Genomic DNA, 22,743 nt, shown 5'->3' on the forward strand with positions numbered 1-22,743 from the left:
CATACTTTATAAATGAGACTCATTTTCAAGACACAATAGAAATAATGTTGAGACAACACCCTTTTTGTCATTCCTTACACCAAAATATACTCCAGGGCTAAAGTTTCAAATGTTAAAAATAAAACTATACATCCAAAAAAAACACCATAAACAGAAAAAATTTCAACTGACAAACCAGAAAAAATATATGTAATACGTATCACAGATAAAAAGCTATTGTTATCCCTAATACATAGAGAACTTGTAAAATTTGGGGGGAAGAAAAACTTCAATAGAAAAATGAACAGGGCAGCCCTGGTGGCGCAGCGGTTTGGTGCCGCCTGCAGCCTGGGGCGTGATCCTGGAGACCCGGGATCAAGTCCCATGTCGGGCTCCCTGCATGAAGCCTGCTTCTCCCTCTCCCTGTGTCTCTCCCTCTCTCTCTCTCTGTGTGTCTATGAATAAATAAATAAAATCTTAAAAAAAAAGAAAAATGAACAAAAGACAAAAACTGTCAATTCACAAATAAAGATAAAATTGGCTCCCGAATACATGAGAAAAACATTCAATCTGAATAAAAAAAAGAAAGGCATTGTAAAACCACCCTGAGATCTCATTCTCAGCTATTAGAGAAGCAAAAATTAAAAGCATTAAAATACATTCTGTTGACAAGGCTGCGGGCAAGAAGGCACCATCAGCATTGATTGGAAGCCAATTTGATGCATTATGTGGGGAGTCATCTATGTTTACCTGTTGACCCAATAATTTCAATTCTCAGTTTATCCTGAAGACATACTTCCCACACAATGAAAACACACACACAAGGTTACAAGGAATGGATTAAAATTCACTGAATAAAGCAGGAACTCAGGAGTACATCATGATATAAAATATTCGTTAAACATGGGAGAAAAGAAAGCCCTTCCTTACAGCAAACTAGCAGAACTTTGCCAACTAGCAAATGCAGAAGGAATGGGAGATATTGGGCAGCCCGGGGGGCTCAGAAGTTTAGCGCCACCTTCAACCCAGGGCGTGAGCCTGGAGACCCCGGATCGAGTCCTGCTTCGGGCTCCCGCATGGAGCCTGCTTCTCCCTCTGCCTGTGTCTCTGCATCTCTCTCTCTGTCTCTCATGAATAAATAAATAGAATCTTAAAAAAAAAAAAAAAAAAAAGGAATGGTAGATATTAAAGAAACATTGTGTGGCTCAGTAGGTTAAGTGCCTGCCTTCTGCTTAGGTCATGATCTCAGGGTGCTGGGATGGAGTCCCACTTGTGTGCTCCTGGCTCAGCCGGGAGCCTGCTTTTCCCTCTCCCTCTGCAGCTGCTACTGCCTGCTGTATCTCAGATAAACAGCAATAAAACCTTTAAAAGAAAGAGAGGCCATTCAGTTACCTCACAGGGGTAGGTGATTCAGGCAGAAATAATGAATGACAATGGTGGAGGTTTGACGAGGAAAAGGATATCGGTGTAATCTTGGATTACCTCCCCACAAGATACTAATCAGTTACATAAAGAAAAATGATGCATTTTTAGCACAGCTATCTGGGAGGTAACAATGTGACCAAGTGATCAAGGTTGCAACATACGTGTGCTTCCTGATATGGCTGAGAACAAAGCATCATTTCTGTGGTATTCCTGCCAAAAATGCATAGCGTGAGTCTACACCAGACAGACCCATGTTGGGATTCATCCCACGGAATACAAGGTATGCATTCCCTAAAACGGTCAGAGATGTAAGAGACGGGGAAATGCTTTAGAGGCGTTCCATATGTCAGTCTAAAGAGACAGGACAACATCCTATCTGTAACTGATTATCAGCAACTCCGGTACAGCAGCTATGCCTTTGCCTTGCCGACAGCCCTGGGATCCAGTGCTTGCCTTTGCATTCCTAGGTACCGTGACCACGCCCCCATTAAACTTCCCAAGTCTGCACAGTGTCCTCTAAAATCTTGGTCCTTTCCACAGGTTAGGTGCCATTAATCGTTCATCGCTAAATCTGGATCTCCCAGCACAAAAGACGTGTGGTAAATAACTGACCCTGAGCGGGTTGTTTTGGCAACGTGACGGAGGCGCCAAACTCTGGCTGAAGGGGGCTCCGCAGCCTTTAGGGGGGAGAGGACCTCTGAAATAAGGGGAGCTCCCTGAAAGGGTAGAAAAGGCAGGAGAGGGCAGAAACCCTAGGACAGGAAGATGCACACACGGGAGTCAGGAAACAAATGCTGGTTGTTAAAAAGAATGCACGTGTTCCCAGCGCAGGACATGCCAGGGGCTAGGGAACAGCAGGGTCCCGTGGCCAGGAGCCAGAAGGGCACCGCCCACTCCGGGGGCCCCCCGCTCACCTCCCCCCGCAGCAGCCAATCGCGGTGGTAGCACAGGCGACCTTTGTCGGAACTGCGCAGCGCCTGCAGGGTCTCCCAGCAGCGACCCTCGGACGGCATGCCCCACCCCGAGGGAGCTCTTCAGAGTCTCCGCTTATGACAAAACAGGACCTCGAATCAGCCGCCCGGAAACGGGCCCTCGCTTCCGCTTCCGGGGCGCGCGCACACAGCTACGCGGCTCGACCCCGCCCCCAACGGCTGCGTGGCCCCGCCCCCGATCCCGGCTGCCTGCGCGGTTGCGCTTGCGCGCTGGGCGTAGTCCTCGAGGCTAGTTTTCTTGCTTGGAGCTGGGAACCGGATCTTCTGAAGGCTGGAGCGTCCGGATTGCAGAAAACCCAGTATGTTTTGACGAGGTTGTGGAAAAATTGGAACATTGCTAGTGGGTTCCAAAGTGGGGCAGCTCCTGTGGAAGACAGTCTGACAGTTCCTCAGCTTAGCGTTACCATCGAGCACTAAGTGTGTGTATACCCTAGAGGAATGAAACCTGCATCCACACAAAAACTCCTAGAATGCGCCTAGCAGGATTACTCATAGTAGCTAAAAAGTGGAAACACAAGTGTCCTAAATAAAATAGGGTGATGAATAAAATAGGGTGTATTCGGACAATGGAGTATTATTTGGCCATAAGATGAAGTGCGAATGCAGACTACGCGACATGGATGGATCTTGGAAAACATTATTCTAAGTGAAAGCACTGGTATGTGTGAGCTCATTTTTTGCTAAATGTCCAGAATCACAAACATATCCTTAAAAACTTTGTTAGTATAGGGGGTCCCTGGGTGGCGCAGTGGTTTGGCGCCTGCCTTTGGCCCACGGCGTGATCCTGGAGACCTGGGATTGAGTCCCACATCGGGCTCCCGGTGCATGGAGCCTGCTTCTCCCTCTGCCTGTGTCTCTGCCTCTCTCTCTCTCTCTGTGTGTGACTATCATACATAAATAAAAATTAAAAAAAAAATAAAGTCTTTAAACAAGAATTTTTAAAAATAAGATCTTTTTAAAGAGAAAAACCAACATTTTAAGAATAGTAGTATTGTACACATCTTATCTTCCTCCATCCTATCCATCCCACCTGACACTGAGCAGTGTGTTTCCTCCAGGCATCTCACGAGATTATGATGTGAAAAAGGTGCACAAGGAAGGAAGAACTGACCTGGGCTAAAATGAAATGAGGAGGCTTGGTCCCAGGCACCAAGTACTTGTTTACTGGCTCTCCTGAAGCATTTTCTTTGATTATTTTTAGAAAAGGGAAGGGGTGGGTAAAGGAAATCATCCAATGGAGACTTAAATATTGATTATAAAAGCTTTTTGTAAAACAGCACACAAATTTCCAGAATAAATGCATTCCAAAGATACAAACCTGGCAAAGAGAAACAAAAATCATTGAGATTGGGGTTACACTTTTAAAAGACCACTGGACATGAGCCCTGCAGTGTCTGTTGTGACACACTGGGGGGAAAGTGGCCTCAAGGAAACTCGGACATGAGGTTTCCGCTGGGCATGGAGGAGGGCCTTGGCGCAAACACCATACCATGAAATAAAACAGCAAGTGAACATGCTCACAGCCCAGGAAGGGTGGTAAGGAGCTCTGGCTAATAGCTCCTGCTGGTTCAGGTGAAAGAAAACCCGAGAGAGAGATTCCTCAAAAGGAGAGCTGGGAGGGAACTGGAAGAAAAAGTCCAAATCATTTTCTCAGGAAAGGAAGGAGCAAAGTCACGGTGAATTAAAATCTGGTACCCTAAGATTAGTAGATTTAAGGCATGTCAAGGTAATCAAAAATTTTCCATTAGGTGACTGTCAGAGAGGAGAAAACTAAATCATTCTGGTTTCGTTCCTCACACCCCCGCTCCCCCCACTGTTTTAGGGACTTTGCTGGAGCCAGTAGCTCAGACAAGATCCTGCACACACTTCATCAGTGGAACAGAGGGAAGCAACAGGCTTTCCAGCTGTGGCTCAGCCCCTCAGTTCCCATGGCATCAATCCAGGCTCTTGGCCCAAGATCAGCTGCCTTAGGCAGGAGGAGACCGGGAGCGGATGGGAGAGCTGGTCAGGTAGGTAGTGTAGGGACTGTCCCCGAACACGTTGGCATAGGATGACTTGAGGAACTGGACATAGTTCTGCATGCTGCGATTGGTGCTCTCCGACTGTTCCAGGCGATCTTTGAGGTCTTGTAGCCGGCTTTGGTAGCGACGGTCAGCCTGAGAAGAACAAGAGTGTGGGCCAAGTGTGCAAAATGTCCAGAACAGACAGATCCCTACAGACTTGATCCGTGTTTGTTGGGGGCTGAGGGCAAGAGAATGGGAGTGACTGCTTATGGGTATGAGATTTCCTTCTGAAAACATTCTAAACTTAGATTGTGATGATAGTGGCATACCTCCATGAATATACTAAAAACCATTGAATTGTACACTGTAAATGAGTGAATTTTACAATATGTAAATGATATCTTAATAAAGGGGTTAAGAAAAAAAGGGATCTGCCTGGAATATCCTGAAGGGATGGGGAAGTGATTTAAGAAAGATAAAACCATGTCATATTCATAAAAACCACCATGAAACACCTTGCCCTACAGGCCCTAGGAAGCTAAAATCTCAATCCACTCCTTTCTCTTCTACCCCCTACCCTCCAGCCTGAACTCACATCGTCCCGGCTCCGCCGCAGCTGGCTGAGTTCAGTTTTGGTCCTGCTCAACTGGGTCTCAAGGTCCAGAATTTTGTTCTGGGCAGCTCGCTCCTTGGACACTGCATGCTCCTTGGTTTGCTCCACCTGCCCAGAAGGCACACAGGTGGGGCTGGCTTACTTGACATGGGGAATACCTGGCAGAGAAGCCTGGGCCACTTCCACTCTGGTCTCACAGACAGGACTTGCACATCGCTGTGGATACCTCCCTGGAGCCTCAGGACAGGAACTAACTATGGGGATTTCTGGGATTCACTTTACCTGCCCTTTCTCCACACCCCATGAGTCATCACCTGAGCTGTGGTAAACCTGGCTGAGTCTCACACAGGCTGCAACTGAATAAGCCATCATGAATAAAGTGCCAAATCCTTTAGTATAATTGCTCATTTGATCCTTAGGATGAATTCATGAGGCAGGTGCCACTACTGTGTGCCCATTTTTTTAGATGGGGATATAGGCTCAGAGAGGTCAAATGATTTGCCCAAGGTCACAGAGCTCATTAGTAATGGAATCAAGACTGACCTGCCTTCTAGCATCTTCAATGGCGCTCTCCAGCTGCCTGGCCAAACTCCCACATTCTCGTGTTTTCTCCTCTAGCCGTAGCTGGGACTGGTGGATTGCCTCCTCCCTCTTGGCAATCACCTGTAGGAACTCGATATTCTGGGCACTGGTGGCCTCCAGTTTCCTAGGTGAAAACACTTAATCAGACCCTGCTCATACCCCTGCCTGTCCTGTTCCACCCCACCAGGGGGCTGCCAGTCAGCCCTGGACCAGGGCTCTCATCACGCCAAGAGTCTCCAAGGAACCACAGGAATAAGTCAAAGAAACCTGCTGATCAGCAAAATGGCAGGGAGCTGAGCAGCCAGAACAGCCGGTTAGAGGCCTGTGTGAAGAGTGGATGGGCAAACACAGGCCCAGCATGCCTGTTGGCACACGTAACATGGCACCTTGCAGCTGAGGAAGGTGGGTGCCACCATTATCCCCACTTTACAGATGAAGAAACTGAGGCACTAGGAGCAGAAGTCATTGGCCCGAGCTCAGCACAGCTGGCGGTCTGTCACCAAAACCCATGCCCTCAGCTTCTGCTTGCAGTTGCCCCCCCAGCAAAGGGACTTCAGCTGGACCTCTCTACCACTGATGTGACCCACCACAGGGCTGCTGTGAGCATTCTGAGATGCACACACAGTCCCCAGTGAGCTTCTAGAATACATTCCAGTTGAAAGCTCTGTAAGTACTGCTGAGTCTAGCTGCATTAATGGAGCCAAGGAGACCTGCTAGCCCAAGTTCCCATATACAGGCTTGCATGAGCCACCTGGGCAGTCACAGCATTCCAGGGCCCCAGGACTTTCATCTCTGAACTCGAGGCTCTACCCATCATTTTACAGATGCCAAAAGCTCCGGAGGAGGACAGTCAGGAGACTAGGTCACAGCTTTGCCAGTTACCAGCTATGTCACCTTGAGCAAGTCACTTCACCTCTCCATGCTCAGTTTCCTCATATTTAAAATTGGGATAATAGTAGGGGCACCTGGCTGACTCAGTCAGTAGAGCATCTTGGGCATCTTGGGGTCATGAGTTCAAGCCCCGTGTTCAACATGGAGCCTACCTAAAAATTGCAATAATAGCAACTAATATACACTATACAGTGCATTTTTCTTTTCTTTTTTTAAGATTTTATTTATTTATTCATGAGAGAGAGAGAGAGAGAGAGGCAGAGACACAGCCAGAGCCACATGTATTCTAGCCAGAGCAGAGAGCCAGACACAGACAGAAGCAGGCTCCATGCAGAGAGCCCAACGTGGGACTTGATCCCGGGTCCCCAGAATCAGGCCCTGGGCTGAAGGCAGCACTAAACCGCTGAGCCAACCGGGCTGCCCCCAGTGCATTTTTCTATGCCAGATAATGTGTTAAGGCCTTTGAGGAAGGCCTCATGGAAGACTTACAATAACCTCATGAGCTAGATTGTTAACCCTACCTTGATCCTTTTCTCAAGATGAGTAAAACAGAGGTTCAAAAGGTTTCAAGGATTTGCTCAAGATCACAATACAGGTTAAGTGGCCAAGTGGGGACCCAAGGCCAGGACCCAAGCCCAGGGCTTCTGATTCTAAAAGCTACTCTTGACCTGATTGCCTCCGATAATCCATAAGTAACAGAAGCATCAGATCAGAAAGGTTCTTAGGGAAGGAGGATCAGAAATGAAGAGTGATTTGGGAGGCAGGGATGCCCCCTCACCACCACATCCTGATCCTGCTGGTTTGCTGGGTAAAGTGTGCCTTTCTGATAGGTGTAGACTGTGGATGGTCTGAACTTGACCAAACTGTTCTGGAGCATCCCCCAGTCGAGAGACTGCCTTCCTCTCTCCCCCAATGCTTACCACTGCGATGGAAACAGCTTTTCCTCTGAGGTCTGCCCTGTACCTTCCAGGACCTTGAGTCCCTCAAACACTTCTGCACAGTAAGCCCAGAGCAGCTAAGTGGCTGAAAGTCTCAGGTCCTAGGAAGAGGACAGAGATGGGACCAAGTGCCTCTAACCTCTCCAGTTCATCCACCTTCAGACTCAGCTGTTTATTTTCCTTCTGTGAAGCCTGATGTTTCTCTCTTGCCATCTCCAGCTTGTCCCCCTGATGTTCGATCTAAAATGACAGGAACACAGACTGGTTTATGAAGGAACTTCCTGGTGCAGCCCTCCCTTCCCCCTAGGACCTGTCATCCACACCCAGGAGAGGGGCATGCTGCCCTCAACAGGCATCCAAGTCTCAACGCACAACCTGGAGGAGAGAGGAGAGGTAGGACAGGTTAGGCCCAGCTCCTGTGAAGGCTTTCCCCACACGAAGAGAAGTCAGGTTTCATCCCAATGAACCACGGTGACGATTTCTTGATCAGGAGAGGCCACTCAATAGGATCCAGGGCAGACAGAAGACAGAAGCAGATGGCGGGCTTAACTGGCCCACATGACCAGGCCACGGAGCTTTACCAACTACATTGTTGACACCGCTGATTTCATTCTCCCTTTGATGAGGGACAAGTGCAGGTGAGGCAACAGGAAACCTAGCAAGTCTTTCAGGCTGGCGAGTTTGAGAAGTTATCCAGAGAGCTGCCATATGCAGAAGTCTCAGATGGCAGCCTCAAAAGGCCCTCAGAATGCTCAGGCTCAAGACAGGGCAGGCAACTTAAGAGGACTGAGAACACGGGCTTGGAAAGCAGATGGAGCTAGCTGGGTTCCAAGCCCTGTTCATTAACTATCAGCTCTGTGACCTCAGGAAATTGTATCTCTATGCCTTGGGCTGCTTTTAGGAAAATGGAGAAAATAGTATCTATGCCTCACAAAGTTCTTGGGAGAATTACATGAGAGAATACTGGAGTACAAAGTCTGTGCTCACAAAAACCACAGCTACGTTTATTGTTACAAGGCAGTAGGTCAAGAGTGGAGAAGGGCCTGGCCCAAGGTCCCACTACAAAGGAGAGGCACAGACCAGAGGCAGGATTCCAGTAACCAAGAGGCAGTCTGCTTCTAGGGGGAAGGAGCCCTCTTTCAGGTCAGAACCTCAGGCCATGGATCTGGTAAGAGTAGGGAAAGGCAGCTCAAGCAAGAGAAAGTTGGGGAAAAGAACACTTCTGGCTGGGTGTCTCTGCTGGAGGCGTGGCCCAGCACAGCAGGAGAGCCTGAAGAGCAGAGGCAGTTAGAGACTTGGAGCTTCCGGGGGCAGGGCAACACAGCAGAGTGACGACTCCTATAACTACAATCACTTTGTGCAAACACAAGGCATTTGGCACACCAGACTTTTATTTCACAGCACTGATGATAGCTCACTCCTTTCAGAAAGCGGCAGCCAAGAAAAAGGAAGTGGTCCTCCCTTGGGGGGTATGTGCAGCTCATCTTGGTAAGCGGGCCCCTGCTCGCGCCAGTTCGTGGGACCCTTTCTGCCAGTCCCTTACCCGGCTGCGCAGGTCTGATATGATGGCTGTAAGGTCGATGTTCTTCCTCTCATAGCCCTGCAGCTGGTCTTGGCACTCTGCCAGCTTAGCCTCTGTGATCTTCAGGATGTCAGGCAGCTGCTGCAGGTCAGCCAGCTGGGACTGGAACTGCCTACGGGCCTGCAGTGGGAGAGAAAAGCCCACCCTTAGGAAGAGTCCCCCTGCTGGTGGGGCTAGCCAGAGTCCTTTGGAGTTAGGGCAGGGTCACCCTTGGTCCCCAGAAGAGGATCCTGTGAGAACACTGAGGGTGTCCAGCTGTTCTCTGAGGGACACACTTGACCTTAACTTGCCCTCAAGCCTGCCACTCCTTTAATCACTTAAGAATAATGACTGTTACATAGCAAACACCAGGACCCAGGCACTATGCTAAGGGTTCTCTCAATTAATTCATGCAACAACCTATAAATTAGATGCTGTTGTCCCAATATAAGGACTCTAAGGATCATAAGAGCAAAGCCACTTCCCTAAGGTTGCTCAGCTAGAAACTGATAGAGCCAGGATTAAGGTCCAGTCTAACTCCAAAGCCCCTAGGAAGGCAATCTTAATGCTACAGGTCAGAGGAGAAGGTTAGAACTCTCTGACTTAGTCCATCCTGTATTAACAAGGAGGCTAGGGACAGGATGGGGATGGGGGACTTGCCCAAGGCTATGCAACAGATTAGTGACTCAGCCCTTCTCCTAGGTTAATATTAAGATGAAATGATCCCTTTGCTCTAGAATAAGGCTGTCTGGGGAAAGAGGAAAGGGAGAGGAGGCACATCTTTGGGTTGACCCAGAATGAAATAGGCATGCCTAAGACCTGGCAGATTTGAACATTTGAATTCACTTGGATGCTTGAAGCAGGAGAGATTATTTTAAGGGAACTGAAGAAAGAAGAAAACCAGGAGGAAACGGGATAGAACAGCAGCTCAAGAGAGAGAAGGCACGTACAGGGAAGCGTGGACCAGCCCAGCAATGAGAAAACTCGTTAATCTTTCTGGTCTAAATCAGGGAGGCTCACAGGCAACCAAGGGGGACAGACATGGGCCTGTGTGGGTGAAGAAAGCAAGCAAGGAGAGCGGTACCGCTTCGATCTCTTTGTTCATCTCGTCTTTAAGGATCTTGTTCTCTTTGTCACAGCGTTCTAGCTGGGCAGCCACTTCATCAGCCTCCAATCTGGTCTTCATCACCTAGGGGGCAGCAAAGCACTGAGCTGAGTTTCGGTGAAAAACACCTTTGATGGCCAGCTCACCCTGGGAGAGGCTTCATGATTAACATCCCGGTCCACCACCTACCTGACTCTTATAGTTGTCAATCATCCCTTCGTAGTTCTTAACTGATGCCTTCAGCTGCTGTACCTCAATGTGCGCCTGATTGAGCTTGTCCTCCATCGGGGCGAAGCTAGCCTGGAAGGGGTGGCTAGTGAGTAACCCCCAGGAAGGTTCCCAGAGCAGGCAGCCATCCTACTCTCACTCCCAGGGGCCAAAGGAAGCCCTGCTACTCAAACCCACACTAGCAGATTTCCTAAGGGAGGTACCAGGGCAACTAATGAATGGGGAGCTTAGAGCCACCAAACTCCCACACAGTTGAAAATGCACCTGTAACTTTTGACTCCCCCAAAACTTAACTACGAACAACTTACTGTTGACCAGAAGCCTTACCAACAAAATAAACACATATTTTGTATGCTACGTATGTATTATATACTGTAATCTTACAATAAAGTAAGATAAAGCAAATAAAATGTTAGGATAATCATAAGAAAAATACATTTAGGGACACCTGGGTGGCTTGGTGGTTGAGCATCTGCCTTTGGCTCAGGTCATGATCCCTGGGTCCTGGGATTGAGTCCCACATCAGTCCCTTCAGGGAACCTGCTTCTCTCCCTGCCTGTGTCTCTGCCTTTCTCTGTGTGTCTCTCATGAATAAATAAATAAAATCTTAAAAAAAAAAAAAAGAAAAATACACTTACAATACTAAACTGTATTTATCAAAAAAATTCCATATATAAGTGGACCCACACAATTCAAACCTATGTGTTCAAGGGTCAACTGTAGATGCAAATAAGCAATTCCTGTGTTTTCTTGTCCTTACTACAAAAGTTATACATAATCGTTAAAGAAAATGGAGGTTGAGCAGCCCCAGTGGCTTAGTGGTTTAGCACTGCCTTCAGCCCGGGGTGTGATCTGGGAGACCCGGGATCGAGTCCCACATCAGGCTCCCTGCATGGAGCCTGCTTCTCCCTCTGCCTGTCTCTGCCTCTGTGTGTGTGTGTCTCTCGTGAATAAATAAATAAAATCTTAAAAAAAGAAAAAAAGAAAATGGAGGTAAAGGGTCCCTGGGTGGCTCAGTCAGTTAAGTGTCTGACTCTAGGTTTCAGCTCAGGTCAAAATCTCACAGTTGTGAGATGAAGCCCTGAGTCGGGCTCTGTGGGGAGAAGCCTGCTTGGGATTTTCTCCCTCTCCCTTTGTCCCTCCCCCTGGCTGTTCTAAAATAAATAAATAAATATTTTAAAAACAGGGTGTGTGTCTGGGTAGCTCAGTCAGTTAAGCATCTGACTCTTGGTTTCAGCTCCGGTCATGGTCTCAGGTTCATGAGATGGAGCCCCATATGGGGCTCCCCATTCATCAGGGAGTCCGTCTGCTTCTCTCCCTCTCTCTCTGTCCCTCTCCCTGCTCCTTTCTCAAATCAATAAATCTTTAAAAAGAAAAAAAAAAGAAAAGAAAAGAAAATGGAGGTAAGACCACAAACAACCAATCATGATGCATGATGCCTTGCTTTATTGCTGTCTGTAGCTGAGAAGATACTTTATTATTTTTTTCAACAGGAATGAGATTATATTGTATTTACTGCTTTGAAACATGCTTTTTCATGTAACCATTATTGTGACCTACTTCTCAAGTCAACAAATGTTCTCCTACAACCTAAATGTTCACCTTTTGTAGAAGGGACAAAAGGAATCATAGTATCTCAATACAAAAAAACAATATGCAATCATTTGAAAGAGATAAAGCTATAAAACAAAAACCTGACCTAAAAAAAATAAAACCTGACTTAAAAAGATATCCATGAAAGATGGCTGAATGAGAAAAGCAAGCAAGCTGCAGAATAATGGGTGTGTATGTGTTTGAATATCTTTATTAGTATTGGGGGGGGACTGGAAAAATGTGCATCTACAGTAAACAAAGAACATCACTTCTGTATCAGATTTCTGTAACGTTTTCAACTTTTACTAGAGAACATCATCAACAACATTATAGACAATACATTTCTATAAACATCATTTTTTTAAAGATTTTATTTATTTATTCATGAGAGACATAGAAAGAGAGAGAGAGGCAGACTCCATGCCAGGAGCCTGATGTGGGAGTCGATCCCGGGACTCCAGGGCCGCACTCTGGGCCAAAGGCAGGCGCTAAACCGCTGAGCCACCCAGGGATCCCAAAACATCATTTTTTAAAAACATTTTAATTATCTGTACACTCAACGAGGAGCTTGAATTCACAACCCCAAGAGTTTCATGCTCTCCTGATTGAGCCAGCCAGGTGCCCCTACAAACATCATTTTGCATGGCCACACTATATGACCCTCCACAGACACAAGTGCTGTAACTAATCCCCTAAACACCTGTTAGGCTTAGAGGCTGCCTTTCACTTCCCAGCAACCCCACTAAAACAAAATGAGGTGGCAACCCTCCCACCAGAGTAGCTCCATTGAGAAGGACAAATACCAAGTGTCCCCGAGGAGACAGGGAGCAACTGTTGCCTCTTGCACACACCTGATGAGAGAGTATAAATTTGTATAACTGCCCTATTTTATGGTAACCTCTACCAAAGCTGAACTTATACTCGCCATCCAATGACCAGGCAATTCTACCTCAAGGTATTTAACTTATAAAAATACCCCAAATAGGTGCACTCAAAGATGTACGAAGATGCTATACAACTCAAATGTCGATTGACCAGAGGGATAAATATAGTATGGTGTACTCCTACAACGGCTGACCAAACAGCCTGAAGAACAAGACCTGCTACACAGCATGGATCATTCACAGACATAATGCTGAATGAAAGCCAGGCATGAAAGTCAAAAACAGGCAAGCTAATCTGTGGTGAGAGAAGTCAAGATAACAGTCACCTCTCCCATGGATATTTGTAAGCGGATGAGGTCACCGGGATGCTAGTAAGGTTTGGATCAGGGTGACTGATGGACAAAATGTGTTCACTTTATGAATATTCTAGAATGTGTATACCTTTCCATATGTCATACTTCCCTTAAAAATCAATCTCAATTAACAGATAAATCAGTAAGCAAAGATAAACCTGGGGGCACCCGGCTGGCTCAGTTGGTAGAACATGTAACTTGATCTCAGGGTTGGGAGTTCAAGCCCCATGTTGGGTATAGAAATTACTTAAAAATAAAGTATTTTTAGGGATCCCTAGGTGGCGCAGCGGTTTGGCGCCTGCCTTCGGCCTAGGGCGCGATCCTGGAGACCCGGGATCGAATCCCACATCGGGCTCCCAGTGCATGGAGCCTGCTTCTCCCTCTGCCTGTGTCTCTGCCTCTCTCTCTCTCTCTCTCTCTGTGACTATCATAAATAAATAAAAATTAAAAAAAATAAATAAATAAAGTATTTTTAAAAATAAACACATAAACCTAGATTTGACGGTCAAGTTCAATTAAAAAGGTCCAACCTGGCTCCTGAAACATGAACCCTGAATCCAGTGCCTCTCGTCCCTATTGTGCTAGGAGGGTACACATCAAGTAGTTAAGAGCTGGAGCTTCAGAATATGACTGGGCTATAAATCCTAACTAGCTCTAACACTTCCAGGGCAAAATCTTGGCAACAAACCTGACCCCCCTCTAAGCCTGTCTCCCCTTATTCTATAAAGTAGAGACAACCATTCCACTATTGGGAGGTTGGGAGGTGAGGGGAATGGATGTTTATGGAGGGGGCAGTAGCTTCCCAGGAGTCAGTGCCCACCTCCAGTCAAGTATGTTTCACCCACATGTGCTGAGTGTGCGTGTTAAGCATGTCACACACATTACCATGTTCTCACCAGAGTCTCCTTTCCTCTCGCTAAGAAAATCACAGTGACAAAGGATAAACCGTCTAGCCAGGGGTCTGTAGCTAGTGAAAGGTAGTCAGAACTTGAATCCAGGCCTTTCTTTTCAAGATTTTATTTATTTACTTGAGAGAGAAGCAGACTCCGCACTGAGTAGAGAGCCCAATGTGGAGCTCAATCCTAGGAACCCGAGATCATGACCTGAGCTGAAGACAGATGCCTAACCAGCTGAGCCACCCAGGTGCCCCAAATCCAGGCCTTTCTGACTCTAGTGCACACCATCCTAATCATGTCGCTGCCTCCAGGTCCTCTGAAGAGCCTTGAATCATCTGTGGGGCCCCATCTGGAGTGCCCCACCAGGGATCCTGCTGCCCTCCATTCATGGTGTGGGCCCACTCTCATTACAGACCTTCAGCCTCTCATTCTCTAGCTTGAACGCGGAATACTCGGCAGTCTGCCGGTGTAGTCTCTCCACCAGGCTGTCTCGGTCTTCCCGCATCTTCTCCTCCAATGTTTGTTGTTGGTTTACGAGATCTGTCACCCGGCTAGAAGGCCGCAGAGTGAAAGCAGACAAAGGGAAGCAATTACGTGGGTTCTGAGAAGCCCAGGTCTTTGTGTGGAGTGGGGCCAAGTGTCCCTCCCTAGTGCCCTGTCTGCTCCCCAGTCTCCACTCCCTTGCTCTGCCCTGGCATTGCTGCTGTGGCATTCCCACAAACCTCCTCTTCTTTTTTTTTTTTTTTTAATTTTTTATTTTACTTTATTTATGATAGGCACACAGTGAGAGAGAGAGAGAGAGGCAGAGACACAGGCAGAGGGAGAAGCAGGCTCCATGCACCAGGAGCCCGACGTGGGATTCGATCCCGGGTCTCCAGGATCGCGCCCTGGGCCAAAGGCAGGGGCTAAACCGCTGCGCCACCCAGGGATCCCCAAACCCCCTCTTCTAACAGCCTCTAGATTTGTCTCCCATACCACTCCCTCCAGAAAGAAGCCTTTGTTTTCTAATCCTCCTACGAGGCCAAGACACTCCCTGAAGACAAGAACCAGAGACAGGGTCCCTTCCCAACTCTTCATGGCACCCCATGGATCTCTTAGCCCAGCAGGTCTTGAAGTTAGGACAGAACTCCCAGGCTGGGTGATCAGGGACACCCCCAGACATTCCTCTCCCTTGTTCACATGTGTGAGCATTTACCTAGCACAGGACAGAAAAAATGCAGCGAATGTATACAGCACAGAGGGAAAGACGCTAAGTGTCCACCTGCCCTCACTCCCTTCCCTCCCTACCAGTCACTCAGCAGGGCTGTAATCCAGCAACCGAGACTGTGGTCTCACAGGAACATTTGGGCTCTCAGATGCTTGCTTTATCTTGACCACAGACCCAATACAGAAACTTTACACAGTGTGTGCTCTCAGGAATGATCAATTACAGTTCATTTAGCAAATATTTGCTAAGCACAGAGTAGTAGGCCCAAGCAAACACATCATGTTGTTCTACCCGGCAAACTCCTCCTCACCCTTAAAAACCCAGTTCAGATGTCCTTCCTTAGAGCATCCCTTCCCCAATTCCTCGTCTGTTCCATGTATCCTTCTGCCCTCATTATCTCCTACCAGTCAGAGAACCCCAAGAGGATAGCTCCTGGCAGGGGGCCCAACACATAGCAGGTTCTCAGAATGTTTGCTAAATTAAGTAGAATACAGCAAAATCAAGAGACACTTTCTCAGCTAACTCCCCCATGATCAGTCCACAGCCCTGGGAGTCCACATCTCTGTAGTCTGGGGTTCTCTCCTGGAGTCCGGGGCTAACTCCAAGAGGGTAGGGGATGCATTTGTCTTGTCACTGCTGTGACCCTGAAGGCCAGCACACAGCCTGGTATAGAACAGATGCTCAATAAATATTTTTCAAATAAACGAATACAGGATTATAGATGACACTGAGAATATCTGGTCACTGGTAGCTAGTGATGAGAAAGGTTTGAGTTCCGTCCCCTACAACGAGGCCACTTTTGCCCCCTACTCTGACCTACCAACTGCTAGGCAAAACAGCTGCTGTCACTGGGCAGACAATAGAGAGAAGACATGGCATTTCCAGTGGCTCCTGGACCTCTGTGAGCAGAGAAGCCCAGCCCCTCCACATTGACGGCCAGGGCTGCCACACCTCAGCCCAATGCAGCCCCTGACGGGTGAGACTACACAGCAGCTGTGAGGGTGCTGGGACCCGCCTTGTATGCCCTTTTCCCTCAATAGCCCACGTGCCCTCCTCTAAACACACGTACTCGTTCAGGACGATAATTTCCAACTCGAGGTCTCCCTTGTCTTTCACAACTTGATTGTAGCGGCTCCTCCATGATTCCAGAGTGGATAAAGCTTCAGCGACATAAAGATCCTGGGAACATGGGACCACAGGACCCGTCAGCCCCGTGATGGGTCAGCACTGAGGCCGAGGGAGCGGGGGGCTGGGCTCACCTGGATGACTCCTCACCCCCACAGTCCCTTTCCAGAGACACCAAGGGTGACTGAGCCCAGCTGTTAGCTTCTACATTTCTAGCAATAACATGCACTTTACTTGGAAATCCTTCTTAACTATCATTCCCACACGATATTGACTAAAATGTCCCCTTCAGGGTCTCCAGCCAGCCGCCCACCCTGCTTTCATCCTTTTACCATTTACTCACACACTGCCGCCCCTCGCCCCAGGACATTTGCCCTTTCCACCATCACCAACCCTCCGATCACAGCCAGCTCACAGCCAGTGGCTACCGCCTAGCCAGCACTGCCTAGCCAGCACTGATACCTCTACCCTCTTCGCCCTCCACCCCCATCCCAACCCCGTGGCCACCCTCAGGGAAGGCCCGCCACCTTGTCAGCAAGTTGCACATGCAGCTGCTCAGCATACTCCTCACTCTTCTCAGCTCGTTCCTTCTGGGCTCGGATGGCCTTCTTTAAGGTTTCTTTGTCTCGGTCTCCCTTTTGCTTTAATTCCTTCAGCTGCTCCATGATGGCCTCCACTTCTGCCTTGTGCTGGTTCCCACTGCGCTCCAGGTTCTTGGAGGGGAGGGCCGGAAGCAGGGGATGGCGGGGAGAGAAGAGTGGTGGGGAGCGAGGGGAAAGAGGACCAGCAAAAAGAGAGGATGGTGGAGAAGGAAAGAGAAAATGGGTCACCAACTGTGTGGGGGCTTAGGGCTCTCCAAATGCAGGCCAGGGATAGGGGCCATTCCCAGCTCCCCATGGCACCTCTCCAGATCACTAAACCCATCGAGTCTTAATGCTAGGACAGGACTCTTCTGGAATCCTTCCTTCAACTTCCAACACTGTGGTCAGAAGAATCTCTCAGTCACTTGGCAGAGCCTGACCTCAGAGGGTCCCTGGCTCACACAGGCAAGCAGCATTTGAGACCATTCCCTCCCCAGGGGTAGGCCTGAGGGCCTAAGGGATTAATTGATTGGCCCTGGGTCATGACACTGAACCCAGTCACTGGAGGGAAGGGTACCCAGGGCCTCTAGGGTCCACTGCTCTTGCCTCTGTCCCAGAATCTCTCTGAAGCAGGATCTCATTGGCAGCAAGTACCCCGTAAACCTTTGGGGCCAAGCCTTCCTGAGTGTGGCTCACGGCCCTGGGACTGCCATGCCCTGCCCTTCCTTCCCCACCAGTGGGGCCAGCAGGTACCTTGATCTGCATGCATAGGCGACTGTTCTCTGCCTCTTTGCACCGGAGCTGTGCCTGCAAATGCCCACGCATGGACTCCATGGATTTAGAAAGCTCGGATGCTGTCTTCGCTTGAGCCTTTGTGGAGAGATGGAGAAAGTGACAGAGCCAGCATTTGAACCCCTGTTTCCAATTCCAATGTACACTCTATACACTAAGCTCTACTGGCTCATTAGGAAGAGTAACTGTCAGGGATGGTACCTTCTCACATTGTATTTCCTGGAGTAGCTCTTCTACCTCCTTGTCCTTGTCTTGCAGTAGTAACAGCAGGCGCTAGAGAGAACATACACTGTCATGAGCCCCCAGGGAAGGGCAAAGAAGCCAGGCGGGGGGTGGGGGTGGGGGGGTTGGGGTGGGGACAGCAACTCCTATGGTGCCTGGCCACCAGGGCCCAAGGTCCCAAATACACTGGCCCATGCCACAAAGATCCTAGCAGGAAGCACTCAGCATCTGCATTAAAAATTTTTTAAGACTTTATTTATTTATTCATGAGAGACAGACAGAGAGAGAGAGAGGCAGAGACACAGGCAGAGGGAGAAGCAGGATCCAGGCAGGGAGCCTGACGTGGGACTCGATCCCAAGTCTCCAGGGTGTGAACTGAAGGCAGTGCTAAATCGCTGAGCCACCCGGGCTTCCCTGTATTAAATATTTAAGATGACAAGCAGGTATTGATTTTACAATGTATTTTTTTAATTTTTAATTTATTTATGATAGTCACATAGAGAGACAGAGACACAGGCAGAGGGAGAAGCAGGCTCCATGCACTGGGAGCCTGACGTGGGATTCGATCCCGGGTCTCCAGGATTGCGCCCTGGGCCAAAGGCAGGCGCTAAACTGCTGTGCCACCCAGGGTTCCCTGATTTTGCAATTTAAAATAATGTTAGGGACGCCTGGGTGGCTCAGTCCGTTAAGCGTTCAAGTCTCGATCTCAGCTCAAGTCTTGATCTCAGCGTTGTGAGTTCAAGCCCCATGTTGGGCTCCATGCTGTGGAGCCTACTTAATAAATAATAATAATTTAAAAATAAATAGATAAAGGCGCCCAGGTGGCTCAGGCAGTTAAACATCTGACTCTTGCTTTCAGCTCAGGTCATGATTTCAGGGTCATGAAAAGGAGACTGGAGTCAGGCTCCCCCCTCAGTGGGAAGTCTACTTCAAGATTCGCTCCCTCTGCCCCTCCCCCAACTCATGTGTGCCCCCTTTCCCCGTCATAAATAAATAAATAAATCTCCTCCTCTCTCAAACAAATACATCTTAAAAATAAACAAATAAGTAAAATAATGTTAGCTGTGGAAAACAATGAAAAACAAAAAACATGCTAAAGAATCTCTATAATTAATTCCCCAGCCAAAGACAAATGGCTAATATGCATTAAAAAGTCTTATGCATTTTGTTCCATAACCTTCAATCCCACAACATTTACCATACTGTGCTTAAATCTTCTATATCTTTTGAAAAGGCAGCTTAAAGTTTTAACTTACTGATGTTCATAATTTGATTCCCAGCCTCTCAAACTGAGGAGATAGACTTAGGCATCATCCCCTTCACTGCCAAATCTCCCATCATGATGTTCTGAGAGGCATTAAGGACCAAGGGCCAAACCCTTGGAGACTCACGAGGGCATTCATACCTAAAATGCTCCAAAAGGCTTTGGAGTTAACTCAGTGAACTTTTTGTACAGGTCAGCCAGTCATTTCCCAATTTATCTGGCCTCAGATCACTACCTGCTTTTGTGTCTGGCACCCATTAACATTGTGAGGAACTTAGGGTTCCATGGACCAGACTTTGGAGTATGCCGCCTTGGGAGTGATTTCTAGAAGTGGAACTGTTGAGTCAAAGTCTTTTGAATCCATAATACAAATATGGTTAATTCAAGCAACAGACTCTGATGGTTAGTAAATCCAGCAGCAGCAGTTCTTATGTTGTGTTCAGTGTCGTAGTTCAAGCTAGACAAGCCCAGCGGAGCAGGCAGGATAGGGGACATCAGCCCATTTTACAGATCATGAAACTAAGGCGCAAAGAATTATCAGAGCCAGGCTCCAGCACTACTGCATTGGGCCAGCCCCTCAGCGCACTGTCGCCTATAAGCCACTAGAGCCGGCAGGGGGCGCTGTGTTACCGCTTTCTCTGAGTCCGCCTCCGCCAGCCGTTTTAGTAGAGCTCCTTGTTGCTCCATCAGCCTTTCGGAATCCTTCAAGGGAAGACAGACAGAACCAGGGGTTAAGCAATGAACCCAGATGTCTACATCCTCCGGATTCTCTTTCTTTTCCAAAATTTATATTTCCAATTATAGGAGTCATAAATAAATTGCAATCATTATAAAATATTCAGTGAACCAGTAATGCTAAAGTTCCCTCATCCACCTCCAAACCCCACTTTACTGTTATTAGTTTGATTAGGGTCCTGCCCATCCTCTCTCTATGCATTTATATATAGATACACCTAGAGAAATAGCACCTTTTACAGGTCGGGGAGCGGGGAGGAGAAGGATCTATGGGTGATCTTACCAAAATGATAACATATTGTATTTCTGTGCTACTACTTGAATTTTTTAGAAACAGCTCTATTGAGGGGCACCTGGCTGGCTCAGTGTGGGTGGAATGAGTGACTCTTGATCTTGGGGTTGTGAGTTTGAGCCCCACGTTGGGTGTAGATATGACTTAAATTTTTTTTTTTAATCTTAAAAACAAACAAATAAACAGGCATGCCTGGGTGGCTCAGTCAGTTAAGCGTCTGCATTCAGCTCAGGTCATGATCTCAGGGTCCTGGGATGGAGACCCAAGGCAGGCTTCCTGCTCAGCGGGGAGTCTGCTTCTCCCTCTCCTTCTGCCTCTCCCCCCTGCTTATGTTCTCTCTCAAATAAATAAAATCTAAAAAACAAACAAACAAACAAACAAACAAGGGCCCCAGGTGGCTCAGTCGGTTAAGTGTCTGCCTTTGGTTCAGGTCATGATCTCTGGGTTCTGAGATAGAGCCCCACATAGGACTCCCTTCTCAGTGGGAAATCTGTTTCTCCCTCTCCCTCATGTTCTATCTCTCTCCCAAATAAATAAATAAGAATCTTTATTTTTATTTTTTTTAAAGATTTTATTTTATTTATTCATAGAGACAGAGAGAGAGAGAGGCAGAGACACAGGCAGAGGGAGAAGCAGGCACCACACAGAGAGCCTGACGTGGGACTCGATCCCGGGTCTCCAGGATCATGCCCTGGGCTGCAGGCGGTGCTAAACCGCTGCGCCACCGGGGCTGCCCTAAATAAGAATCTTTAAAAAACAAACAGCTTTATTGAGATAAAAATTCGGATACTATGCACAACTCAATGGTTTTTGGCATATTACATTATTAATGTTTTAAATTGTGGTAAAACATTCATAACATAAACCTTGCCAGGGGTACCTGGAAGGCTGAGTCAGTTAAGTATCTGCCTTTGGCCCAGGTCATGATCCCAGGATCCTGGTATGGGGCTCCCTGCTTACCTGAGTCTGCCTCTCCCTCTGTCCTCCTCGCTGCCCCCCTGTGCTTGCATGTTTTCTTTCTTTCTCTCTCTCTCTCTCTCTTTCTGTCTCTCTCTCTCTTTTTCTCAAATAAATAAATAAAATCATTTAAAAAAAAAAAAGCAGAACATAAATCTTGCCATTTGAACCATTTTTAAGTGTAAATCTCAGTGGCATATAGTACATTCACAATATTGTGCAACCATCACTACTCGCTCGTTCCAGAACATTTTCAACATCCCAAAGGAAAGCCTGTAACTGTTAAAGCAATCTCCATGTCCCCCTCCTCCAGCCACCAGTAATCCCTAAATGCCTTCTCTCTAACATGCCATTGCATTTTTAACCTCTCCCTATGCATAACCTCCGGGTGATGAGGCTGTTCCCAGGTTGCACAACTGCAAACACTGTAGCAATGGACAGGCATGTACAGTGTCTCTTTAGGGTTGATACCAAGAGGAGGAATGCCTGGGCCAGGTTTGTGAGCTGAAATGACCTACAAAGTGCCTGCACAGATTTGCATTGCCACAGGCAGGACAGGAGGGCCCTGGGCAGCAGGCTAGTCTTTGCCAGCAGGACTCCTGCTGTTTTAGCTTGCATTTTTCTAATTATTCATATGTTTATCAGTCACTGACTTCCCTCTTCCCCCAAATGTCTACTCATACCCATCTTCCCAGTAGACCGTGTCTGTGAACCTTCTCTAGTCTTCTCTAGAGGGGGGCTTGCCCTCCCTTTTCTTCCCAGGCTCACAGGTTCCCTTCACAAGCCAGGACAGGACTGGGAGAGGAGACAAGCCAGCATCGTGGTTTCTCCAACAACAGGAAGAGGCACAGAACACAGGATGAAAGCTTAGGACTGATGCTGCTCTCACTACCCTTTATGCCATGTCTTCTGAACTTCTGGACACCACACAAACAGTCTCACCAAATCCCCCATTTTAAGGAGCCATGCACCACACCCATTCTACAGAAGAGATGGAGGCTGGGAGAAGTGAGGTGAGCTGTGTGAGATCACCAACTGGAAATGGCAGAGGTGGGCCCTAAGCCAACTGACTCCACAGCCAGGGCAAACTCCCATCCACTGAGCCTCCCTAGCAAGCACTGAGATTGAGGCGAGGGGGCTCCCCTCCCAAGTGGACATGGGCAGGAAGAGACGAGAGTCTGGACTGAACAGGGAGCATCTGCTGTGGGTGGGAAGTCCTCCCTGCTGGCTGACCCTTCATCTCCAATGAGAGATTCTGGGATCCGAGGACAGTAGATGCTAAGAAGTCAGAAAGGAAAAAACAGGGTAGAAAAAGGTTTCCTGGGGGTCCCAGTCCCAGGACAAACAGCAACAGCACCTACCACTTACCAAGCACCTATCATGTGCCAGGCAGTGTGCCACTCCCTCATCTGTACTCACATGATGCCATGTGGAAGATGATATTCTCCTTTTACAGGTGGGAAAACTGAGGCCCAGAGACGATAAAATTGCCCACCCAAGAACATTGAGCCAGACATTAAATAAA

General features: G+C 47.9%; 2 protein-coding genes across 24 annotated transcripts in view; both read right to left on the bottom strand.

The window, feature by feature from the left end:
• Positions 1–2,499, bottom strand: part of GLE1 (GLE1 RNA export mediator) — a 35,714-nt gene extending 33,215 nt beyond the window's left edge. For 2 of the 3 annotated variants that reach the window (XR_005364946.1, XM_038549172.1), the window contains exon 1: positions 2,319–2,499. Coding sequence is in view for 2 of the 3 variants with exons in the window: in XM_038549172.1 (XP_038405100.1) it covers positions 2,319–2,417 (99 nt within the window). In the remaining variant the exon portion in view is untranslated. The remainder of the gene's footprint in view (positions 1–2,318) is intronic. The other variant, XM_038549171.1, reaches the window with a different exon arrangement.
• Positions 2,500–3,645: 1,146 nt separating this feature from the next.
• The window catches only part of ODF2 (outer dense fiber of sperm tails 2), a 35,871-nt gene continuing 16,773 nt past the window's right edge, over positions 3,646–22,743 (bottom strand). For all 21 annotated transcript variants that reach the window (XM_038549188.1, XM_038549194.1, XM_038549182.1 and 18 more), the window contains 13 exons: positions 19,865–19,936; positions 17,950–18,021; positions 17,710–17,826; positions 16,903–17,088; positions 16,320–16,429; positions 14,459–14,594; positions 10,279–10,389; positions 10,069–10,173; positions 8,967–9,125; positions 7,563–7,663; positions 5,556–5,718; positions 4,995–5,120; positions 3,646–4,552 (listed from right to left, as the gene is read on the bottom strand). In XM_038549188.1, coding sequence (XP_038405116.1) covers positions 4,364–4,552; positions 4,995–5,120; positions 5,556–5,718; positions 7,563–7,663; positions 8,967–9,125; positions 10,069–10,173; positions 10,279–10,389; positions 14,459–14,594; positions 16,320–16,429; positions 16,903–17,088; positions 17,710–17,826; positions 17,950–18,021; positions 19,865–19,936 — 1,647 coding nt within the window. In that variant the 3' untranslated portion in view covers positions 3,646–4,363. The remainder of the gene's footprint in view (positions 4,553–4,994; positions 5,121–5,555; positions 5,719–7,562; positions 7,664–8,966; positions 9,126–10,068; positions 10,174–10,278; positions 10,390–14,458; positions 14,595–16,319; positions 16,430–16,902; positions 17,089–17,709; positions 17,827–17,949; positions 18,022–19,864; positions 19,937–22,743) is intronic.

The sequence above is a fragment of the Canis lupus genome, chromosome 9 (assembly GCF_011100685.1).
Source record: "Canis lupus familiaris isolate Mischka breed German Shepherd chromosome 9, alternate assembly UU_Cfam_GSD_1.0, whole genome shotgun sequence".
Lineage (NCBI taxonomy): Eukaryota > Metazoa > Chordata > Mammalia > Carnivora > Canidae > Canis > Canis lupus.